This window comes from Carcharodon carcharias, chromosome 4 (genome assembly GCF_017639515.1).
Source record: "Carcharodon carcharias isolate sCarCar2 chromosome 4, sCarCar2.pri, whole genome shotgun sequence".
NCBI lineage: Eukaryota > Metazoa > Chordata > Chondrichthyes > Lamniformes > Lamnidae > Carcharodon > Carcharodon carcharias.
Window position 1 is genome coordinate 59,307,888 of NC_054470.1, and position 24,150 is coordinate 59,332,037.

At 42.9% G+C, this 24,150-nt stretch overlaps 1 protein-coding gene across 1 annotated transcript in view; it reads right to left on the reverse strand.

Annotated features, from left to right (window-relative positions):
• The window catches only part of LOC121277352 (methylthioadenosine phosphorylase), a 210,576-nt gene that overhangs the window by 155,886 nt on the left and 30,540 nt on the right, over window positions 1–24,150 (reverse strand). The window contains exon 3 of the mRNA XM_041186728.1: window positions 1,010–1,068. Within this exon, the coding sequence (XP_041042662.1) occupies window positions 1,010–1,068 (59 nt within the window). The remainder of the gene's footprint in view (window positions 1–1,009; window positions 1,069–24,150) is intronic.

Here is a 24,150-nt window from a genome sequence, read left to right on the forward strand (position 1 = left end):
CAATGCCCGATCCAAAATCCAAGTTCATCAGTCAAAAAGGGGAGAGGTCCAGTAGAAATAGCTTCAGCCCTAAATTCCTGCAGCTTCACCTCTCATTGCGTCAGTTTCCCAACCCTGAAAACAGCACAATTTCTAGCTTATTACTTGTTGAAATATAAAAATTATCTGGGCAGAGTATTTCTCACCAAGTTTTCTTCAGTTATGAAAAGGGGAAAAAAAAGATTGCTAATTTGGGGTGGGGTGGCGTTTTTTTGCATCACGTCTGAAGAACACGTCCCTCATTTATTTATTTCTTTAAAATCACATATGAGACAGTATCTGACCTTGTTACAATACTCAACCAAGCAGCAGCACATAAATCACAAAGACTATTTGAAATACAGGATAATTTGGTTTGTCTTGTTTCTCTAGTTTTCTCAAGTGTTTCAGAAGAATATATAAGAATGGAGTGAGAAAAGGCTATGCATACCAAATGAATCACAGAATTTCTCTCATAACCTTTAAACCTAACTCAATTTATGTGAGGTAATTAAGCTAAGGAAATTTCCCAGAAGCCAAAGCATTCATTGTACTACAGATAATATTGTCACATACTTAACAAGGCGCCCCTTTGTGCTTTATAAACTATTAACCCATACTAAACCAAAATGTATCCATAAAATCTTCAATCTATTCTCTAGGCATAATCATCCGACTTTATTTTTTTTAAATAAGGATTTAATTGGCTTAGAATCATAGAATGATACAGCATCGAAGGCAATCATTCAGTCCATTGCACTCATGCCAGCTCTCTGAAAGAGCCCACTCCCCTGCCAATCAGAACTGTCACCTCAACAGGAATTCATTCTTGATTCCCCAGGGTATTTACTATTAGATTCATTTGATCGTGCAATGAAAACACAGTATGTTTGTTAAATGAATCAGTAGTTGATTTTCAGGAAATAATAAAGCAGACTACAGTCAATACCCGAGAACTGAATTTGTTGTTTTTTAAAATAAAAAAACTTACCTAGCAAGGAGAACACAATGAACCTTTTTGATCTTCCCCAGTATCAGGGCATCTGAAGGCTATTTATGAGAAAGAAGAATCACAAGTGTTAGACAATCAAACCACTGCCCACAGTTGGACAAGTATGCTAAAATATGCTTGCCAAATGCCCTATCATTGGTCTGACCTCAACTTTTAAAATTTGCATTCATTCACAGGATCGTTACAGTGCAGAGTTAGAGTACTACAAAGTCCCACTCCCGTGCCTTATCCCCATAACCTCACACAATCCAATTCCCTTTTGAAAACCTCGATTGAACCTGCCTCCACCACCCTCTCAGGAAGTTCGTTACAACATTGTCCATCCACAGAATCAATGCAGCATTTGACAGAGACATGTGGAGTGGTATGTAGACCTGAGGTTGATGATAACAAGTTAAATTCAACTAAAAGGAATTGACCACTGCAATATAGGGTTAAATCATCTTTGAGTAAACTCTTCCTTCGTACAGATTTCAAAGGGCACTGTATATTTGAAATAAGTGGCATTATAAGTAGACATTTATGTGGGTCTTTCTCTCAGTGTCCAAGTCGACATTTAGCCTCAACCAATATCACCACGGCAGATCATCAAGTCATTTATCAACAGTACTTTAATGTGAAGCACTTTGGGTTGTCCTGAGGTTTTAAGATGTGTGAGCGACACACACACGCACACACCTTGGTCTACATTCAGTAATCTTATCAGCAGGAATAATTGAAAAGGTGATGCTGGAAATCTGAAGAAGAAACAGAAAATGTTGGAAATACACAGGTCTGTGGAGAGAAATAATAGAGTGGACCAAGTGAGAGGCAGGACGCCATACAAAATGATGGAGGAAGGCATCGGGAAGGGACCCTGATATCTTCCCACTGCCACAGGATATCAGCAGTGGCAGGAGCCTCAGCAAGGTGATCGGTTAACCCAACTAAGTTGCCAATTAAGAGCCACTTCCCACTCCTGCTGGCATTTTACTGGAGTTGAAAGGGTCACCACCATGTGGGGAAACTGCCTGGTAAACCTTGGTAGCATCTCAGCACGTTTCTGGGAGTTGAAGTCCTCCTTTATGGTCGCTCCATGGCACAAAGAGGGATATCCCAGTGGCAATGGCCACTGCCACAGCTCCAGTGCCACACTGTCATAATGTGCACCCTTCCCAATTGTCCGGGTCAACCTGTCTTGTCTCTGCACGGTAAATAGAAAAATCTTACCAAGCCTTTGAAGGCTCTCAGTATGGAGGTGACCTCTTCTTCCTGCAGCCTCAGCAGCAGTCACTTCCATCAGTATGGTTTCCAAGTCTACCATGCTGCTCTTGGAGATGGGCTGCTGCCCTCAACCAGCTGGTGTCCTGGCAAAGGCCTCTCAATTGACTGCCACCAGTAAATTGCCAACCAAAGTCCCACCATCACCCTTTCTATGCAACTGCCAGGATAACCTGCCCTTTGATAAATTTCAGCCAATGTTTCAGGTCAAAGAGCTTTTGCCCAAAATTAGAAGTAATTGTTTGCCCATGAAATACCACACCCAGATTATCCCGTGTAGGGCCACGTTTCAATCCCTGGCTATTTTGCTGCAAATACCCTAATCTGCAAGGGTGAGAAAAGCATCTGCAAAGCTTTACTGAGTTATCTCATCACACGGTCACTAATTTTCCAGGCCCTCTCTCAACGGTTCTACTTAAATAGGAAATATTAAGTTTGGACTGTTTGTCAGTTGAACACAGGACAGAAAGGGCTGCATTTTCCTGTGGGCTTTGGGACCCCGGTGTAAGGATCAAATGGGGGTCCCAAGGCCACATTTACCAGGAACAATGATGCAATTTTCCCTGAGTTGGCCTCTTAACTGGTTGCCTTGGGTTTACCATCTTAATAAGTATGATGGGTGGGCTCCCAATGCCGCCAGCCCTCTTTGGAGCCCTGGCAGCCCCACTGGAAGAACACAGTCGTGGAAGGTTGGAAATCTCATTGCTTTGCATAATGGATTAGCTTTAAAGCAAACAGTCTATTAATGGCTATAAAGGCTGGCACTACTGGTTTCCCTATCATCCTCATTAACATTCTAAACATCCTGCGTATCTCTGGGAGATAATCTTTTGTTAGGTGAGCCTAACCTTATATCAATAATAATATGAATTAAACCAAAAATCTTTTACCGCTCAAGTAGGTAAAAGTCTCAAGGTGTTACATCCACATCCCTATATATTCATGTGATATTATAATTCTTAAAAAGCAAGTTCTGCTATTGAGAGTTTCTCAGGATCTGTTGGCTTCTTACTATAAAAGAGATTTTGCTCGAGGCAATGGTCTTTTGTTGAAAAAAACATTTATCTACCTGATAACAATTTACAAAGGTTAGATAAAACCAAGACATATAGCTGGAGCTACTCTCTGAGATGCTTCACACTCATCGCCTCTCAGTGACTGACATCACTGTGAAATAGCTCCTTACACACATGCTCAGTCGCTATCATTAGAATTAACCCTAAGGATGTTAATAATTGGGGATTCAGCGAGGTGATGTCACTGAATGTCAAGGAGAGATGGTTGCATTCTCTCTTGTTGGATATGGCCACTGTCTGGCACTGCCCATTCAATGATCTTCCTTCCAACCTAAGGTCAGTAGTGGGGATATTTATTGATTACCGTGAAGCGTCCAGATCCATTTGCAACTCCTCAGGTATTGGAGCAGTCTGTGCCCACATGCAGCAAGATCTGAACAACATTCAAGTTTGGGCTTATAAATGGCAAGTAGCATTTACATCACACAAGTGTCAGGCAATGATCATCTCCAACATGAAAGAATCCAGTTATCATCCCTTGACATTCAATGGCATTAACATCAATGAAGCCACCCCCCCACACCCCACCCCCCCATTAACATTTTTGGGGTTACCATTGGCCAGAAACTTAACTGGATCAGCAGATAAATACAGTGACGACAAGGGCAGTTCATTATACTGCAGTGAGTATCTCATCTCCTGACTCCCCAAAGACTTGCACCATCTACAAGACACAAGCTGGGAATATAATGGAAAATTCTCCACTTATCTGGATGATTGCAGCTCCAACATTATTCAAGAAATTTGACACCATGCAGGATAAAACAGCTTGCTGGACTGGCACACCATCCACCATCTTAATTATTCACTCCCTCCACCAACAGCACATCATGGCTGCAGTGTGCACCATCTACAAGATGCACTGCAGCAACTCAGTAAGTCTTATTCAGCAGCTCCTCCAAAACCTGTAACCTCTACCACCTAGAAGAACAAGGGCAACAGGCATGTGGGAACACCATCATTTGCAAGTTGTCCTCTAAGTCACACAACATCCTCAGATATTGGAGCAGTCTGCCTGCATGCAGCAAGATCTGAACAACTTCAAGTTTGGTCTTATAAGTGGCAAGTAACATTTATACCGCACAAGTGTTACACAACACTTGGAAATATATTGCTGTTCCCTCATCATTGCCAAGTTAAAATCCGGGAACTCTCTACCTAACAGCACTCTGAGTATACATAGATAGCGGTTCAAGAAGGTGGACCACCAGCACCTTCTCAAGAGCAATTAAGGATGAGCAATAAATGGTGGTCTAGTCAGCAGTGCCCACATCCCGTAAATGAATAAAGGAAAATGAAGGCCATTAATTTATAAAAATTTGTTCTTGGATATGAGCAGTTTTCAATTAATTATCCATCCCTTTAGTGATTGCCCTTAGAAGCAATTTGTTTGGCCTCATCAGAGTATTAAAGAATCAATCACATGGTGTGTAAATGGAATCATGTATAGCCAGGTAGCATAGTAATATTGTCACTAAGCTAGTAATCCAGAAACCCACGTAATGCTCTGGGGACCTGGGTTCAAATCACACCATGGCAGGTGCTGAGTTCAATAAAAATCTGGAATTAAAAGTCTAATGATGACCATGAATCGATTGGCGTAAAAGCCCATCCGGTTCACTAATGTCCTTTAGGGAAGGAAATCTGCCATCCTTAACTGGTCTGGCCTACTTGTGACCTCAGGCCTACAGCAATGTGGTTGACTTTTACCTGCCCTCTGAAATGGCCTGGCAAGCCACTCAATTGTATCAAACTGCTTAAAAAGTCTAAAAGGAATGAAACCGGATGGATCACCCAATATCGACCTAGGCACCGAAAACGACAACGGCAAACTCAGCCCTGTAGACCCTGCAAAGTCCTCCTTATTAACAACTGGGGGTTTGTGCCAAAATTGGGAGAGCTGTCTCACATTCTAGTCAAGCAACAGCCTAACATAATTACACCTAACAGAAAATGTCCTAGACACCACCATCATCGTCATCCCAGCAGAGGTGACAGCACAGTGGCATACAGTGAGGGGAGAGTTGCACTGGGAGTCCTTAATATTGACTCTGGACCCCATGAAGTCTCATAGCATCAAGTCAAACATGGGCAAGGAAACCTCCTGCTGATTACCACATTTTGCCTTCCCTCAGCTGATGAATCAGTGCTCCTCCATGTTTGATCACTTGGAGGAAGCACTGAGGGTGGCAAGGGCACACAATGCATTCTGGGCGGGGGACTTCAAAGTCCATCACCAAGAGTGGCTCTGTAACACCACTATAGACCAAGCCAGCTGGGTCCTAAAGGACATAGCTGGTAGACTGGTTCTGTGGCAGGTGGTGAGGGAACCAAGAGGGAAAAACATGCTTGACCTCACCTGCACCAACCTGCCTGCTGTAGATGCATCTGTCCATGACAGTATTGGTAGCAGTGACCACCACAAAGTCCACGTGGAGGCGAAGTCCTGTCTTCACGTTGAGGATACCCACTATAGTGTTGTGCGGCACTATAACCGTGCTAAATGGGATAGATTTCGAACGGATCTAGCAACTCAAGACAGGGTGACCACGAGCTGCTGTAGGCCATCAGCAGCAGCAGAATTGCACTCAAAACAACCTCATGGCCCAGCATATCTGCCACTCTACCATTATCATCAAGCCAGGGGATCACAAAAAGCAGGACAAATCCAACCTGCAAACTACCACCCCAGTCTACTTTCAATCATCTGTACAAAGTGATGAAAGGGGCCATCAACAGTGTTATTAAGCAGCACTTGCTTAGCGATTACCTGCTCACTGTGTCTCAGTTTTGGTTCCACCAGGGCCACTCAGCTCCTAACATCGTTGAGCCTTGGCTCAAACATGGACAAAAGAGCTGAGCTCCAGAAACGAGGCGAGTGTACCTGCCCTTGACATCAAAGCAGCATTTGATAAAAGTGTGGCATCAGGGAAGTTAATGGGAATCAAGGGGGAAACTCTCTGCTGGTTGGAGTCTTATCTAGCACAAAGGAAGGTGATTGTGGTTGTTGGAGGCAATCGACTCAGCTCCAGATCATCACTGCAAGAGTTCCTCAGGATAGTGTCCTCAGCCCAACCGTCTCCAACTGATTCATCAATGACCTTCCTTCCATCATAAGGTCAGAATGATGATTACACAATGTTCAGCACCATTCACGGCTCCTCAGATACTGAAACAGTCCATGTCCAAATGCAGCAGGATCTGGACAATATCCAGAATGTTCCACCACACAAGTGCCAGGCAATGATCATCTCCAACAAGACAGAATCTAATCATCATCCCTTGACATTTAAAGGCGTTATCATCACTGAATCCCCCACTATCAACATCCTGGTGGTTACCATTGACCAGAAACTGAACAGGACTATCCACATAAATACTGTGGCTACAAGAACAGATTAGAAGCTAGGAATCCTTCAACGAGTAACTCACATCCTGATTCCTCTAAGCCTGTCCACCATCTACAAGGCACAAGTCAGGAATATGATGGAATACTCTCCACTACACAGCCACTACCATCTAGAAGGAAAGGGGCAGCAGACACATGGGAACACCTCCCACGGCAAGTTCTCCTCCAAGCCACTCACCATCTTGACTTGGAAATATATCGCTGTTCCTTCACTGTCACTGGGTCAAAACCCTGGAACTCCCTCCCTAACAGCACTGTGGGCGTACCCACACCACATAGACTGCAGTAGTTCAAGAAGGCAGCTCACTATCACATTCTGAAGGGCAATTAAGGATGGGCAATAAATGCTGGCCTAGCAAGCAATGCCCACACACCATGAACAATTTTTTAAAAATTCTTCTCCTAAAGGCTACTTAGCTGTGGGGGCTGCCTGCAGCAAATCATCTCAGGCACGTTCTCACAAAAGTTGTGGACCACTCATTCAAAGAGTATTTCATCAGCATTACCTTCAGGTTCCTGTCTTCTCTATGCAATTTCCTTGCCGAGGTCCATTGCCACCCTTCTGAGGGTGCTCCATGATAATGCTTCATTGTCAAGCAACAGGCCACAATGTGATGTGATGTGATGTGGTAAATCATGACCTTCACTGGAGTATGGTTCCATGAATGCTAGTCATTCATCATCAAAGCACAAGAGCATATCAGCAAACCATCCTATTTTAAGGGCCAACATGTCTAAGCCAATCTTGGCCTCACTCAGTGACCGCAGGTGGACTCTTCAAGCTGGATTTTAATCAGGAGCAGACACCTGAACTGATTGTTCTTCTTCCTAAGCTAAGGAGAAAAAGTTTCAACTCAGATAATTCAGCACAGAGCTGGAACTGAACCTGGGACCCTTACCCCAGCTCTGACTCACAGAAAGTGAAAATGTCAGGCAAGTCGGCAAAACCTGAACTTTTTACAATCATCTTAATTTGTAAATTGTTAAAATAATGCAGTTGGATTATATTGTATTTATTCATTATAATGTCCACATGTTTGTAACTGCCAACAGCTACCCTTGGTTTGGGAGAGTGCTTTGATATGTAACTTCATGATTCTTCCTTACATGCACCTCCCAAATAATTCCTCTCAGTTTATGGTATGGCAGGTGGTATTTGTCAGGCTGACCAAATCCATAAGGGAAACTTGGCCACGCAATCACAATGATTTTGCAATTTGTATTTATTACGAGAAGGCTGGTGCACTGAAGACAGAAGTAATGAGGTCCATGACCACCTTTAGAGATTTTAAAGATAAAATATAAAATATTAACAAAAGAAAAAAAACCTACACAAGATTACAGTTACACAGTTATAACAGTTCCCAAAATTTCTACTTAATCAGGCTCCCAACTACACACCCTTTAAGGTAACAGTCCAAATAGATTCCAAATCTATAAAATCATCCAGTGGTTTTACCACAAGCACCACTGGAAAATGGGTTTCTAAAGGCTTTTAACATAACTTTGGTGACTGGAGCAGCAAGCTTCTTCAGAGTGGCTGGAAGCTTTTGATCCAAGTGTGTTTCACACAGTCACCTTTCCAGGTCCCTCACAACCAACCCTCACATAGCCTTCCATCGTTCTTTAAATATATTTTATCCCTTTTGATTCGTAAATCTCATTGTTCCCATTTGTCTTTAGAAGTTACTTTCCCCAGAATATAACAATCTTTCATGTTATCATTATGGCCAACACTTTTGGGAAAAATCAACTTGCCTTATATATTTTGCCAGTTGTAAACATTTCCCATGTCCCTTTGAAAATCAAACACTTCCCCACTTATCTAAAAATGGGAATTTCATTCACACCATTTCTGCTGACCTCACCCTAGCTATATGCATCTCCATTTCAAATGCCTATTTTAGACCTAACTTCTTTTATAATGTAAAATTGCAGTCTAACAATCTCTAGTTTAATTAATTTAGCCACACATACACACACACTCAACCATACACACACACACACACACACACACACACACACACACACACACACACACACACACGCCTACTTTAAAATATCCCACAATAATATTAGGAAAAATATGATAGTTTTCTGACATCATCAATAATACCTTCTGCAGTTTCAGGCAGTGCAAGAGAGCAAGGTGAGAATACACAGCTCATTGAAATCTTGAAAATTGTAAATCTTAATCCAAACAAAAATTGACTAAAAATATCACCATCAATTGATCAACTTCCTATATCATAGCTTTTTTTCATTACTGTTTCACAGCATCTTTCACACTTAGACATCTTCAAACAACATTAATACAGCATTTTTAACAAAGTTAAACCTCCCAAGACACGTCACAGGAACATTATCAAACATTTGACACCAGCCTACATAAGGAGTTATTAGGAAGGCTGACCTAAAGGTTGGCCAAAGAGATGTTTAAGGAGCATATGATGAGCAAATGATCAGCTCCTTATCCTGAGCCTGTGCCCCCGTCTTTAGATTTCCCAATCAGAGGAAACAATCTCTCAGCATCCACCCTATCAAGCCTGTTCAGAATTTTGTAGGTTTCAATGAGATCACCTCTTATTCTTCTAAACTTCAAAGAATACAAGCCCAATTTACTCAGCCTTTCATCATAGGACAATCCCCTCATTCCAGGGGCCAGTTTAGTGACTCTTTGCTGTACCACCTCCAATGCAAGTACATCCTTTTTTCAATGTAGAGACCAAAACTGTACACAGTACTGCAGATGTGGTCACACCAAAACCTTATACAACCGTAGCAAGGCTTCTTTATTCTCGTACTCCAATCCCTTGCAATAAAAGCCATTTGCCTTCCTAAATATAAAATTAAAATGAAAATATTGGGGTAGAATACCATCTCGGCCAATGGTACAAAACAAGCAATATTGGATTAGGCACCTGTTACACACAGCGCCTGATATTTAATTTCACTGACTCCAATGGAACTGAAGATCTGGAGCTGCGTATAACAGGGGTATAATCTGATATCGCCCATTTTGCACCACTGTTCGATATTAAATTTGACCCCAGGAAATTAAAGTTTAAAATACTTAAATTACTGGGCCTTCACTGCCCCATTAAAGCTCTTCAGTAATGACATGGAATCAAAGTCACTGTCATGCCAATTTTTTTTGAAAGAAAGTATAAATCTTTACCATGGCTTTAGTTCAACACCAGTTCAATGGTATACTAGCGACCTGAATTTTGGTGATGCAGTGAAGGTCATTTAACATTATACCCTGCTTAACTTTGTCACACTGACATCAGTAACAAATTTGTTGTCCAATGCTACTTTCATCAAAGTTCTAGCTTTTGACTGTAGGGGATTTGAAATAACTGAGACAACACTACTAAGTGCCTAAAATAAGCTACAAGAGTGATTTTATATATTGCTATACTCCTAATGGCAAATGTTACTGTCACCCTCTGAAGCAGATGCCACGTTATCCCTGAAAGTGCTCAACCTGCTAATATAGACCAGCATTGTTGCATCCTTATTTGCAAGTAGTTTCCCAGCTATCCATTCAATAGCTGTAAATGTAGTCATGAATCTCAACTTTTGGACAACTATGCTTGCAACCCAAAAGGAGTAGATTTCACAGCACTTATAGGAACATAGAAGTAGGAGTAGGCCATTCAGCTCCTCAAACCGGTTCTGCCATTCAATTAGATGATGACTGGCCTGTACCTTAGTTCCATTTACCTAGCTTTGTTCCATATCCCGCAATACCCTTCCCAAAAGAAAACTTTAAAAACTTAAGAACAAGGCAGTTATCCTCAATCTGAGCAAAGAAACAGGAATACATGCAAACTCGTCTGCCATATGTTATGATCCCTGCTGATGTTACTACCGGACAAAACATCTCAGGGTGGAACCCAGCTTGATAGAACCTAACTTTTATTTTTTTGTTTCAATACATGGAGAGTGGCTCTTGAACAGAGTCACAGGAGTCAGCTGATGAATTTTTAACAAAAGAATAGAACATTTATTAAAAAAGAAAAAGATGATTATAATACTCCTTCACCCACAACTATATTTTTGCAGATATATACAGATTTGTAAGGATAACACAAGTTACAAAAGCTATCTTATACGCTAATGTTCACAGTATGTACACAATTCATGTAAATCAATAGGCGACCTGTGATCAGACACTCCACACTCTGAAACCAAGTGAGAGATGCCACCTCAAACAGATGCTATGGATCTCTCCTCAACTCCCCCCAGACGCTTGTCACACCGTGAGCCAACCGGTTTCACTGAACTCCGTCTTTCACTCTTGAAGAATCTTCTCCCAAACAATGCTTTTTCTCAGATGCCTTCCACAAGAGTCCACCTCCAGGGTTTCAAGCTCTCCTCCTGATGTTTCTTTCCCCTGGATCACCACGTGCATTCAAGCTTCTTCCCACGCACTCTCTCTTACTGATTCAGCCATCAACAGTACACCACTGTTTCACATGCCCATAGTAAAGAGTTACAGACTTTCAGCCATCCCCTTAGATCTTCTGGCTTCTCATACACCGTGCTTTAAATCTGCATCCTGCAGCTTTCTCCCTTTAAGCCGGAAGCTTGGAGTCTTCCTCTGCTCCTTACTTTCACTTCCAGAGCAGAGCCTTTTCCAGGTTCCTGCCCTTGTCCTTTGACTTAACTGTCCTCTTAGGACCTTTCCTATTCCACTCCCCTGGATTTGTGGATTTTCTTCTTCAGTTTCTTTGGGAAACCTGCTTCCCTAGCAGTTCCCTCTCCTGTCCAGCCTCTCTGGAATCCTGGCTTCAACTGAGCTTTGGTTTGGGACATCCTATCCTAGGCTCCTCCTAGGCGGTTTCTCATGGCAACTGCTTCCAACTGAACGGAAACTACTTTTCTGTCTCTGTGGGGCCTCCTGTTGCAGGCAACAGAGTTTATTAATTTTATGTTTGTTTTAACTTCCCTTCAAGAGTCGTAAAACCTTCATTAAAATGCAGACATCTTTTCAAGTGAAACTAAAACTCAACTTCCCCTTTTTCTTAATGCACAAATACAGTAATACAAATTAAACTTAACTTAAAGCTAAAACTTAAACTTAAAGATATACCTTATTCCTAACACACCCAAATACAAATATAACTTAAACTATCTTTATTTCCTAAAACATACCCATGGTTTGGTCAGAGGAGTCACTGCTTCAAACACCTCAAAAGTTAACCACCTGGATCTCCCTTTGCATGAACTTTTGTAAAGTTAAATTTCAATCCTCAGACACTTCAAGGTGCCTATTAATGTAATGATGTTTTAAAATTGTTACAGATCAACTATCAAATCATATAATTGAAAATAATTCTGAACCCTAGACCATAAATGGATACAATGCCATTTGTATAATACAAGAAAATTATGTTATTTGAGTCAGTGAACATGAGCAAGACAAGGACAGGAGAGAAAGCCTGCTGCTACATCAAGTTGAGGGATCAGGTGCTTTAAGGGTATTGCACAGTCCAGATTATGACAGGTTTCTCTCACACTATCCCTCATCAAGCTTGTCTTGTATGATACATCACAGTATCTTTACAGTGCAGGAGGCAGCCATTCAGACAGCATTCCACCTAGTCTCACTCCCCTGCCTTATCCCCATAACCTTGCACATTCTCTCTTTTCAGGTAGCAATCCAATTCCATTTTGAAGACCTCGATCGAACCTGCCTCCACCAACCTTTCAGGAAGTTTGTTCCAGACTCCAACCACCCTCTGGATGAAATAATTCTTCCTCACATCACAGGATAACAAATGGAAATTAGAGGGATTTCTGGAAAAAAATAATTTTCTTCACCAGAAATATTATCCATAAATAATTTGTAATCAGATTGCTTTATTGATGGAAAAATACCAGCTTATACATGGAATCCAGAACGATCTTCCTAAAAATGCTGTAAAAGCGAGGTCAATAAAAAAGTTCCCTCTGAACTGCTTAGTGTAACATCTTGACCGGGATCTGTTGCCAGAGAGTCAGTGTGGTTTCAGAAAAAGTCCAGGAAGCACTGATATGGTGCTTACAGTTAGGCGGCTCCAGGAGAAACATCAAGAACCTCTACACCATATCCATTGACCTGACCAAGACTTTTAACACAGTCAGCTTTGAAAGATAATGGAGAACTTTGGCTGCCCTGAGAAATTCATCATAATGCTTTGACAGTTTCAGGACAGCATGCTCATACACGGATGTGTGTCCTGGATGATGGCGAGTCTTCTGAGCCACCAAATTTACTAAAACAAAGTTGAGCACCAACTCTGTTCAGGATGTTTGCTCTGCCATGCTCTCTGACGCCTTCCATGATTGCGATGCTGGCATCAAAATCCGATATTGCTTGAACGGGAAGCTCTCAAACTGAGAGGAGTCCAAGCAAAGACAAAAATCTTCAAGGATATACTTTGCAATTTCTTATTTGCCAATCACTGTGCTGGTTCAGAGCTGGACATTCAAAGTAGCATGGACTTGCTCTCTGTGCATGTGACAACCTTGGCCTTAGGATCAGCATGAAGAAAACTGAAGTAATGTACCAACCTGCTCTAGGAAAGCCCAACCTTGAGCACAAGGTTTCAGTCCATTTCCAGAACTTGTCAGCAGTGGATAAGTTCATTTATCTCAGCAGCATACTCTTTCAAGCTGTCTGTATTGACAACGAGACACACATAGGGCAGGATTTTACCGTCGACAAGCTGGGACAGGGCCCGCTCACCGATGTGTAAAAGGACGCGGGATGACATCAGGCAGAACTTCCGACATCACCCCGTCCCACTTAAATTTTCAGGAAGGCAGGGGTGCAGCAATATCAGCTGCGCGCCCGCCGACCTGTCAATGGCCAATTAAAGCAATTAAAGGACCTGCCTGTCCAACCTTAAGGTTGGTGGGCAGGCTAGGAGTCCTGGCGACAACTAGAAAAAACATGAAACCCCATCCACCGGCAGGAAGAGGTTTCATGTAGGGTTTTAAAAATTATAATAAAGTTGCTATGGAAATTATGAACATGTCCCATCTCATTGTCACATGAGGGTACATGTAAGGGAATTTTTTTTTCTCTATCTTTAATATTGTTGAAAGTAGAGCCGATCTCCCTGAGATGGAAACAAACTTCAGTGAGGGATTCCCCCCGCCCACACAGGGAGTGCATAGTGGCCTGCCCACAATTGGGTCAGCTCTGCCCGCCTGACGAATGGAAAATTCAGCCCATAGAATTGCCAAAGCAAGTGCAGCCTTTGACAGATTTCGAACATCAGTCTGGGATGAAGCGGAGTAAGTCTGTCTACCAAACAAAGTCTATAAAGCATTAGTCCTGCCCACTCTGCTCTAAGCACATAAGACTTGGGTTGTGTACCACCCTCATGCCAAGAAGCTCAAGCATTTTTGCCTGAGCTGCCTTTGGAAATTTCTAAAGATTAGATAGCAGGACAAAATACCAGACATTAAAAGATGCTCACCTGAGCTGGCATGAGGTAGTCACAACCGAGTTGGGCTGGTCATGTAGCCAGAATGCCTGAAACTCACTTACCAAAGCACATCTTCTATGAAGGCTCCAATCTGGGATGCGCTCTTATGGCAGTTAACGAAAATGCTACAAGGACACTTTGAAGGTTTCACTTAGGAGCTTTGATATTGACTTCGAGTCCTGGGAGAAGCTTGGACAGGATCGCTGCACCTGGTGCAACCAAATAAAAAAAAAATGGTGCAGCCCACCTCGAAATCAAGCGCATCTCAGAGGTGGAGAGGAAACACAAAGGAGAGAAAATCACGAGCCAGCTACTCAACCAAAATCCAATTGTCTGTGGTATTCTGTCCTGTTTGCAGCAGAACCTTCCAGGTGCATTTTGGCCTTACCAGTCACCTACATATCCACTGGAACCCTACCAAACAACTCAGATGATGAATGTGGTCATCTTCACCTCGAAGGACAACGAAGAATAAAAAAAAAATAAAAAAGATTAAAAAGTCAGATTGGCAGAATTTTGTTAGGTAAGGGTATTAGAGATTATTGAGTTAAGATACAGTTCAGCCATGATATAGGTGAATGGTTAGACAGTTTGAGGGGCTGAAAGGAATATCCGAAGAGGATTCGACCAGATTTCCCACATAGTAAATATATAATTTATATAACTTTTTAAAATTGCTCTTAGGTTAAAAAAAACAAGGACATTAATATTCGTTTCTCAAAAGTATTTCATCCACCAACCAAATTATTTAGTAGACACAACTTGCTGGGTTAACGCACATATTCCTCACCATTTACAGGTCTTCACCTTTCTCATTCTGTAACTTCCCACATACTTAGAATTGTGGTCCCAGTGGGGTTTGCAAAGGCCCATTGGCTTGGAGAACCAGAATGTAAGGTTCTAGCCCTATTTCCAATGTACTCTCATTTGAGGTATGCTGCCCAGAGAGAGAACAGAATATTGATTTACCCCAGGGCTTTCTCCTTCACAATTACACCAGATTAAAATTTTCAGACTGCAGTTTACTCCACTTCAGGCCAGTTCTACTTCAGATCAATCTGTTCCACCTTTGAATTTAAGTTCAGAATCATTTCAGTGGCACTAAATGATGGATATGAGCAAGCTTTTCACCTAAAATTTGCTCTGTCAGTTTCAATTGTGATGAATTCCATTTTTTGCATCCGTGTGTGCTGTATAAGCTAGCAGCCTATGGAGAAGGTAATATTTAAAATACAAGATGCTCTAATGCTTGGTACATTTGGTCCTGCCTGGTAACATGGATGGGACTCTCTTGGAGCATTTTGATGCAGCAGACAATGAGTCAAGGACCTGCCTTCGGACAGGGCACACATGACATGACATGACATACTTGCAATGGAAGCAGTTCAGAGAAGGTTCACAAGGCGATTCCTGGAATAAAAAGATTGTCTTATGAGGAAAGGTCGAGCAGGTTGGACCAATACTCATTGGCGTTTAGCAAAATAAGAGATGATATTATTGAAACATAAGATTCTGTATGGGCTGGACAGGGTAGATGCTGAGAGGATTTTTCCCTTTTGAGGGAATCTAGGATGAGAGGCACAGTTTAAGAATAAGGGGTCTCCCATTCAAGAAGAAAGTGTGGAGAAATTTCTTCTCTCAGAAGGTCGTTAATCTTTGGAACGCTCTACCCCACAGGCAACAGTGGAGGCTGGGTCACTGAATATATTCAAGGCTGAGTTAGGCAGATTTTTGATCTATAAGAGAGTCAAGGGTTCTGGAGGGACAGGCAAGAAAGTTGGGCCAGGGCCACAATCAGATCAGCCAAGATCTTTTGAATGGTGGAGCAGGCTCAAGAGGCCAACTGGTCTACTTCTGCTCCTATTTCTTATGTTCTTAATTACCAATGAATGGGGCGGGTGTTAAGACTTCTCCATGCAAGAAGCTTCAGCAAGTCTGGTGGCTGAGCAAATGACAAGTTAGATACTCTAAATAAATACTAAATCTTGTAGCGATGGTTTGTACTGAAGCAGGTAGGAAATAACTGTAATTGGGCAGTACACAAATCACTAACATTATCCCTTTCAGCTTTCCCTAGGAAATGTAATGTGCCCATGTCATTAAATCCCAATTGTTTCAAAGATTATATTCTATAAAATCTATTAATTTCTTATAATTGATAGTAAAATTAGACATTAAAGCTAGAATATACTATTGAAAAGCTTGTCCTTGGTGATTTTTTTAAAAAAAAATTATTTTGCAAGCACAGACTCTTGCTGAAGTACAGTTCCACAGCTGGTGGTCACTCTCTAGCGCTTCCATACATTAACCTAATCAAGCTATTTGTCTGCAGCAGGTATAAAAGCCCAACACAATCTTTTCCTTGGCCAATGTGCAGGCTTGTGCACTTGAAACAGTGATCATGGATGGTGATTAGCAGCATGGTCGCTAGTTGCTCCAACTCCAGGCCAACAAGGCTGATTGTAGTAATAGTCCCAGCTGAAATAAACTAGCTCAGCAGAGAGTGGGAATCAAACCTGGAGCTCACTTGGATTGTATGGCTGAGCTACTCACTGGATAACTCTATGGCACCATCCAGGAGACTGCTTTGATTGGTATGATTTTGCATCTCAAAATATTTACATATGCCAAAGTCTTATTTTCCAAAATATTGGAAAATCAAAATTTTATTAGGGAGTATCCCCTACATTCTCAGAAAATAAAATGTTGTTTATATTATATCCAGCTCAAAAGGAGCACTACTGCAATAACTAATTTAGAGTAACCTATTTAATATAATCAAATGACAAACAGTAAAATAAACCACACAAATTTTAAAACATTTATAACCAAAATATAAGTACTTTAATATGTAAGTATTTTAAAAGCAAAAATATATAATTGTAGGAATCAGCTATTCCTTTATTCAAATTGCTCCCTTTAAGCAAAGCAACTTTTCAAGTTCTCTTCTTTAAGTTTTGCAGCGACTGACTAATAATTCCAGGTATGACAACATTCATGAGTCTATTCCCTTATCCTGATGGAAAATTTATTAACTGCCTGTACATTGCACTGGAGCCCCCTGAAACAGTCTTCTCATCTCCACCACATGCCAGTGACGCCAGGTCCCAATAAGTTGACTTGCAGGTAGCAGTTGGCAGCATATGGTTCATACTTTGGGAGCTGGCGCCACTAACACGTATCTTGGCACAATATAAAAGCAGCAGTAGATGCTTAAAAGAAAGAGTCTGATAATGATAAGGAAGTTCAGTATAGCAGCATAAACAGCAGGAGCCAGCTCAAAGAGGGCAGTCTCCTGAACCACCCTGATACAAAAGCAGCTTTTGCACTGCTGTGAATGTTCTCAGAACTGTAGTCAGTATTATCCCCATCACAGTCAACCCATAAGAGCATGTAAACAATCCCATCTCTATGATTAGACCTAAATGTGTGGCAAAATCAACCCAAGCAGTTGAAGCATAGGCATCGAATCAATGCCATAAAGCTACAACCTAAATTCTGCTTGATAAAAATAAAACTTAATTCTTACTATAAAACAGGGGTAACAAATTGGTATGTAAAGAAATCTTCCCAGCAATAGACATGCACGGTGTGTGGCATTAAAAATAGCTCACTAAGGAGCTCCAAAGAGGAAAAATGGCTGTGAAGATATGACAACTATGTGAAGCGAGTCAGCTAGTCGAAGTAGACAGTCTTGTTTAAAGACAAAGAATATCTTAAATACAAAGAGCTCCTGAATAAAGGATGCATTGTTGCACAACATATACATCAAACTGGAAATATTCCAGACCCATTACGCAAAGAATCAAAGAAGAATTTGGTCAACATTTTGCAGCTTCTTTTGTAATAAGGAATTTAAGCGCTCAATAAGTTGTGTGTAAACAGCATGATTTCAGCAGCCTGAACAATCCCCATCCACCACTACTCTCCTCTGTCTAGCTGAACTTGTTTTCACATGAAACAATTTCTCCTTTAACTCGTCTCACTTCCTCCAAATAAAAGGTGTGGCTATGGGTACCCGCATGGGCCCCAGCTATGCCTGTCTCTTTATGGGGTATGTGGAACATTCCTTGTTCCAGTCCTACTCTGGCCCCCTCTCACAACTCTTTCTCCGGTACATTGATGATTACTTCGGTGCTGCTTCATGCTTCCAATCTCCACCCCTCCATCATTTTCACATGGTCCATCTCTGACACTTCTGTTCCTTGACCTCTCTGTCTCAATTTCTGGTGATAGGCTTGTAATGGATATTGGTGGACAGCCTATCGACTCCCACAGCTACCTCGACTACAGCTCCTCACACCCCACTTCCTGTAAGGACTCCATCCCATTCTCTCAGTTCCTTCGCCTCCGACGCATCTGTTCTGATGACGCTATCTTCAAAAACAGTTCCTCTGACATGTCCTCCTTCTTCCTTAACCGAGGTTTTCCATCCACAGTCGTTGACAGGGCCCTCAACTGTGTCCGGCTCATCCCCCGCGCATCCGCCCTCACGCCTTCTCCTCCCTCCCAGAAACATGATAGGGTCCCCCTTGCCCTCACTTATCACCCCACCAGCCTCCGCATTCTAAGGATCATCCTCCACCATTTCTGCCAACTTCAGCATGATGCCACCACAAAAGACATCTTCCCTTTCACCAACAACCCCCCCACCCCCGACCCGGCGGCATTCCGCAGAGATCGTTCCCTCTGGGACACCCTGGTACACTCCTCCATCACCTCCTACACCTCAATCCCCTCCCACTGCACCTTCCCATGCAACCACAGAAGGTGCAACACCTGCCCCTTTACTTCCCCTCTCCTCACTGTCCAAGGGCCCGAACACTCCTTTCAAGTGAAGCAGCATTTAACTTGCACTTCCCTCAATTTAGTCTACTGCATTCGTTACTCCCAATGCAGTTTCCTCTACATTGGAGATGCCAAACGCAGATTGGGTGACCGCTTTGCAGAACACCTTCGGTCTGTCCGCAAGCATTACCGAGATCTCCCTGTCGCTTGCCATTTCAACACTCCACCCTGCTGTCATGTCCACATGTCCGTCCTTGGCCTGCTGCATTGTTCCAGTGAAGCTCAATGCAAACTGGAGGAACAGCACCTCATCTTCCGACTAGGCACTTTACAGCCTTCCAGACTGAATATTGAGTTCAACAATTTTAGATCATGAACTCTCTCCTCCATCACCACCCCCTTTCCGATCGCCCCCTTTTTTCCCAATAATTTATATAGATTTTTTTTTCCCACCTATTTTCATTATTTTTAAGTGTATTTCCATCCATTGTTTAATATCTACCTTTTAGCCTTTTGATTCCTTCACCCCACCCCTTGCTTGTCCTGCTTTCTACCCTTAATTAGCACATTCCTTAGATAATATCACCAACTTCAACACCTCTTTGTCCTTTTGTCTGTGATATCTTTTGGCTATCTCCACCTATCACTGGCCCTCTATCAAGCTCAACCTGTCCCACCCCCTCTTAAACCAACTTATATTTCACCTCTCTTCTATTTTTACTTAGCTCTGTTGAAGAGTCATACGCACTCGAAACGTTAACTGTGTTCCTCTCCACAGATGCTGCCAGACCTGCTGAGTTTTTCCAGGTATTTTTATTTTTGTTTTATGATTTCAGCAGCACCTGGACTTCCCCTGTTGAACATCAAATGGGCACATTAAAAAATATGCTAAAGCAATGCAAAATATAATTGTTATTTACATTGAGTGAGTGCAGCTTTTGTTTCAAATGATCTGATGCCAACTTCATTCAGCACTGAAATGTTATAGTTAAGGGAAGGGTTATGGGGGTGACTTTGGGCATGTTAGGAATGCTGCCATCAGTCAGCTGAACTGAGGGGGATAAAGGGCAGAAGTAGAATCAGTTGAACAGGCTTGTTCCTCACCCACTGTGGATTTTACCGTCAGGATCCAGCAGGCTTGTATGCAATCCACTGGCTACATCATTCAAAGTTATGCAAATATATTTAAATTACCTGCTGATGTCATTCTCTATGTTCCCTGCTGGCAATGAATGAAGGTGTTTAGAATGCATTTAAAACAAATGCAGTAAGGGGGAGTGCCTTCAGCCATTTTTGCGATTTCTGCAGCTAATATTGAGTCCATTTTGATGCAGTTATAATTCTTCTATTTATTTTTGCACTGTTGTTGTTGCTGGTGTGCTTGATGCATTAATCATCACCATTAACCTCCCAGTGACCATAAACACTCGAGTGCTGAGTGAAATTCAGAAGAGCTCTTAAACCTGAGCCTGAAGTCATGCGTGCTGAATTGTGGGTACAGACATTGAAGAGCTGAATTAAAATGGGTGGGTTGGAGTCAGGACAGGCATTAAAATTTTAAAAATCTGAACTCCAACCCAACCTCCCTACTTGCAAGTTTAACAGAGGTAGAACAAGGGGTGGACAACCAGCCTGCTCCTAGGAAGTAGAATAGCAATGTAAATGTTTTACTGAGGTTAACACCCTCTGATTTAACTTGCTTTGCTGGTTTTACAGGGTGGCAGAAGCGAGGTTTCCTGGACCTTGGAGGTGGGGGCAGCTTCATGGAGAAAGTAAGTGCCTTTGCAGCACTGCTTGTTGACAATGGAGTACTAGAGCGCTTCCCCCATTCCCAGGCAGTGTCCCATCCCTCCAAGCTCCAGGACCCATCCCATGAACCATGGAAACGGACCCCCACCTTCAGGAACAGTGATTGCCCCTACCCCAGGGTTGCAGATGGGGCCTACCTGTTCCTATGCTCTGCTCTGGAGTCCTCCTCACCCAACTGGAAACCAAGCCTGACAATCAGGCTGACATCCAAATGGGGAATCCGTCAATGACAAATGTCACAGGTTGCGTAGTTCAAACTCCACAAACGTCCAGGTTTCCCACCCAAAATTCTGCCCCTGCCTTCATAACCCACCCTTATGGATATCCAGGTTGAAATGTCTTAAGGAAGGATGAATTGCTCAAACTTTCACTTAATTGCTTATGCTACCTATTTCAATGAGGTCCACAGGTGCCGATTAAAGTGGAGCACTATCCCCACGAGTGTTTTAGCCCATTTTATTGAGCATATCTGGACATGATGACATTGGGTGACACAAGCACTGGAGTTGAGCGACATAGTCACCATTTCTCTTCTGGCCACACCAACTATTACTCTCAAGTTTAAAAAGGTTTGCAAGAGAAGCTTAAAAACTTTTAACACTATGGCCGTAAGCTGGGAAGATGTGAATAACAACAGGCCTCACTGGGGAGCTATGCTGCACAAGACACAAGAGGGTAGATCTTCACTATGCAACATTGTAAATTGGATGGCAGCCCATGTTATAGTTCACTCTGTTGACTCAGTGAAAATAAAATGCAGGAGAGATGTAAAACAGGCTGCAGACCCATTGTTGTCCCTTTAAACAATTTTTCACAAAGTCAAGGTCTACCACAAGGGGTCTTGAGAAGTGACTGGGAGATAAGAAAGAGAAGAAAGTTAAAAAATAAAGGGAAACAGGGTTCAAGGTTCGATACAATGCTGGCTTCATCATCTGGCTCTGTCATTTACGCCTGCAACATCTATGGTCAGGACTTGAGAATTGGGGCTCTTCAGTCTCTCATAATGCTGAAACATTGCAAAGTAACTGAACCTCTTTGGTTCACCATCAGCTTTCAAAATGGATGGTTACCATGCTCTCAATCAACTACTTTGGATACCAATCCAATCCTCTGGCACTAGCTTATTCCACCCCATCCCCAACAAGCTCTTTGGACACAATTGAAAAAAATCCATCCATTTTATTCTCTTTAATACTGCGAACTGTTTGTTCAGGTCTTCCTTACTTCAGGTCTATCCCTTTGTAAAAATGTGCACTGTGTGTCTTCCATTGCCTGACCTAGATAATAGTAAAGCAGAGGAAGGATCACCCAAGTGGGGAGGGGAAATTCTATACAAAAATAAAAATACCTGGAAAGACTGAGCAGGTCTGGCAGCAACTGCGGAGAGGAACACAGTTAAGGTTTCGAGGCCGTATGACTCTTCAACAGAACTAAGTAAAAATAGATGAGAGGTGAAGTATAATCTGGTTTAAGGGGCGGTGGTGGGACAAATAGAACTGGATAGAGGGCCAGTGATAGGTGGAGATAGCCAAAAAAGAGGTCATAGACAAAAGGACAAAGAGGTGTTGAAGGTGGTGATATTATCTAAGGAATGTGCTAATTAAGGGTAGAAAGCAGGACAAGCAAGGTACAGAGCACCCTAGTGGGGATGGGGTGAAGGAATCGGAATAGGCTAAAAGGTAGATATTAAACAATGGATGGAAATACATTTAAAAATAATGGAAATAGGTGAGAAAAGAAAATCTATATAAATTATTGGAAAAAAGGGAGAATCGGAAAGGGGGTGGTGATGGAGGAGAGAGTTCATGATCTAAAATTGTTGAACTCAATATTCAGTCCGGAAGGCTGTAAAGTGCCTAGTCGGAAGATTAGGTGCTGTTGCTCCAGTTTGCGTTGAGCTTCAGTGGAGCAATGCAGCAGGCCAAGGATGGACATGTGGGCATGAGAGCAGGGTGGAGTGTTGAAATGGCAAGCAACAGGGAGATCTGGGTCATGCTTGCCGACAGATCAAAGGTGTTCTGCAAAGCGGTCACCCAGTCTGCGTTTGGTCTCTCCAATGTGGAGGAAACCGCTTTGGGAGTAACGAATGCAGTAGACTAAATTGAGGGAAGTGCAAGTGAAATGCTGCTTCACTTGAAAGGAGTGTTTAGGCCCTTGGACGGTGAGGAGAGGGGGAGTAATGGGGTAGGTGTTGCATCTTCTGCGGTTGCATGGGAAGGTGCTGTGGAAGGGGGTTGAGGTGTAGGGGGTGATGGAGGAGTGGACCAGGGTGTCCCAGAGGGAACGATCCCTGTGGAATGGTGCCGGGGGGTGAAGGGAAGATATGTTTGGTGGTGGCATCATGCTGGAGTTGACGGAAACGGCGGAGGATGATCCTTTGAATGCCACGGCTGGTGGGGTGATAAGTGTGGACAAGGGGGACCTTATCATGTTTCTGGGAGGGAGAGGAAGGTGTGAGGGTGGATGCGCGAGGGATGGGCCGGACACAGTTGAGGGCCCTGTCAACCACCGTGGGTGGAAAACCTCGGTTAAGAAAGAAGGAAGACATGTCAGAGGAACTGTTTTTGAAAGTGGCATCATCAGAACAGAAGCGATGGAGGCAAAGGAACTGAGAGAATGGGATGGAGTCCTTACTGGAAGCGGGTTGTGAGGAGCTGTAGTCAAGGTAGCTGTGGGAGTTGGTAGGCTTGTAATGGATATTAGTGGGCAGTCTATCACCAGAACTTGAGACAGAGGTCAAGGAAGGGAAGACAGCCTCCACATTCAAAGGATCATCCTCCGCCATTTCCGCCAACTCCAGCATGATGCCACCACCAAACACATCTTCCCCCCCACCCCCCCCCCCACTCTCTCTCTCTCTCTCTCTCTCTCTCTCCCTCCCTCCCCCGGCAGCATTCTGTAGGGATAGTTCCCTCCGGGACACCCTGGTCCACTACTCCATCACCCCTTACACCTCAACCCCCTCCCACGGCACCTTCCCATGCAACCGCAGAAGGTGCAACACCTGCCCCTTTACTTCCCCTCTCCTCACCATCCAAGGGCCCTAACACTCCTTTCAAGTGAAGCAGCATTTCCCTCAATTTAGTATACTGCATTCGCTGCTCCCAATGTGGTCTCTTCTACATTGGAGAGACCGAACACAGACTAGGTGACCGCTTTGCAGAATACCTTCGGTCTGTCCGCAAGCATGACCCAGACCTCCCTGTCACTTGCCATTTCAACACTCCACCCTGCTCTCATGCCCGTCCTTGGCCTGCTGCATTGTTCCAGTGAAGCTCAACGCAAACTGGAGGA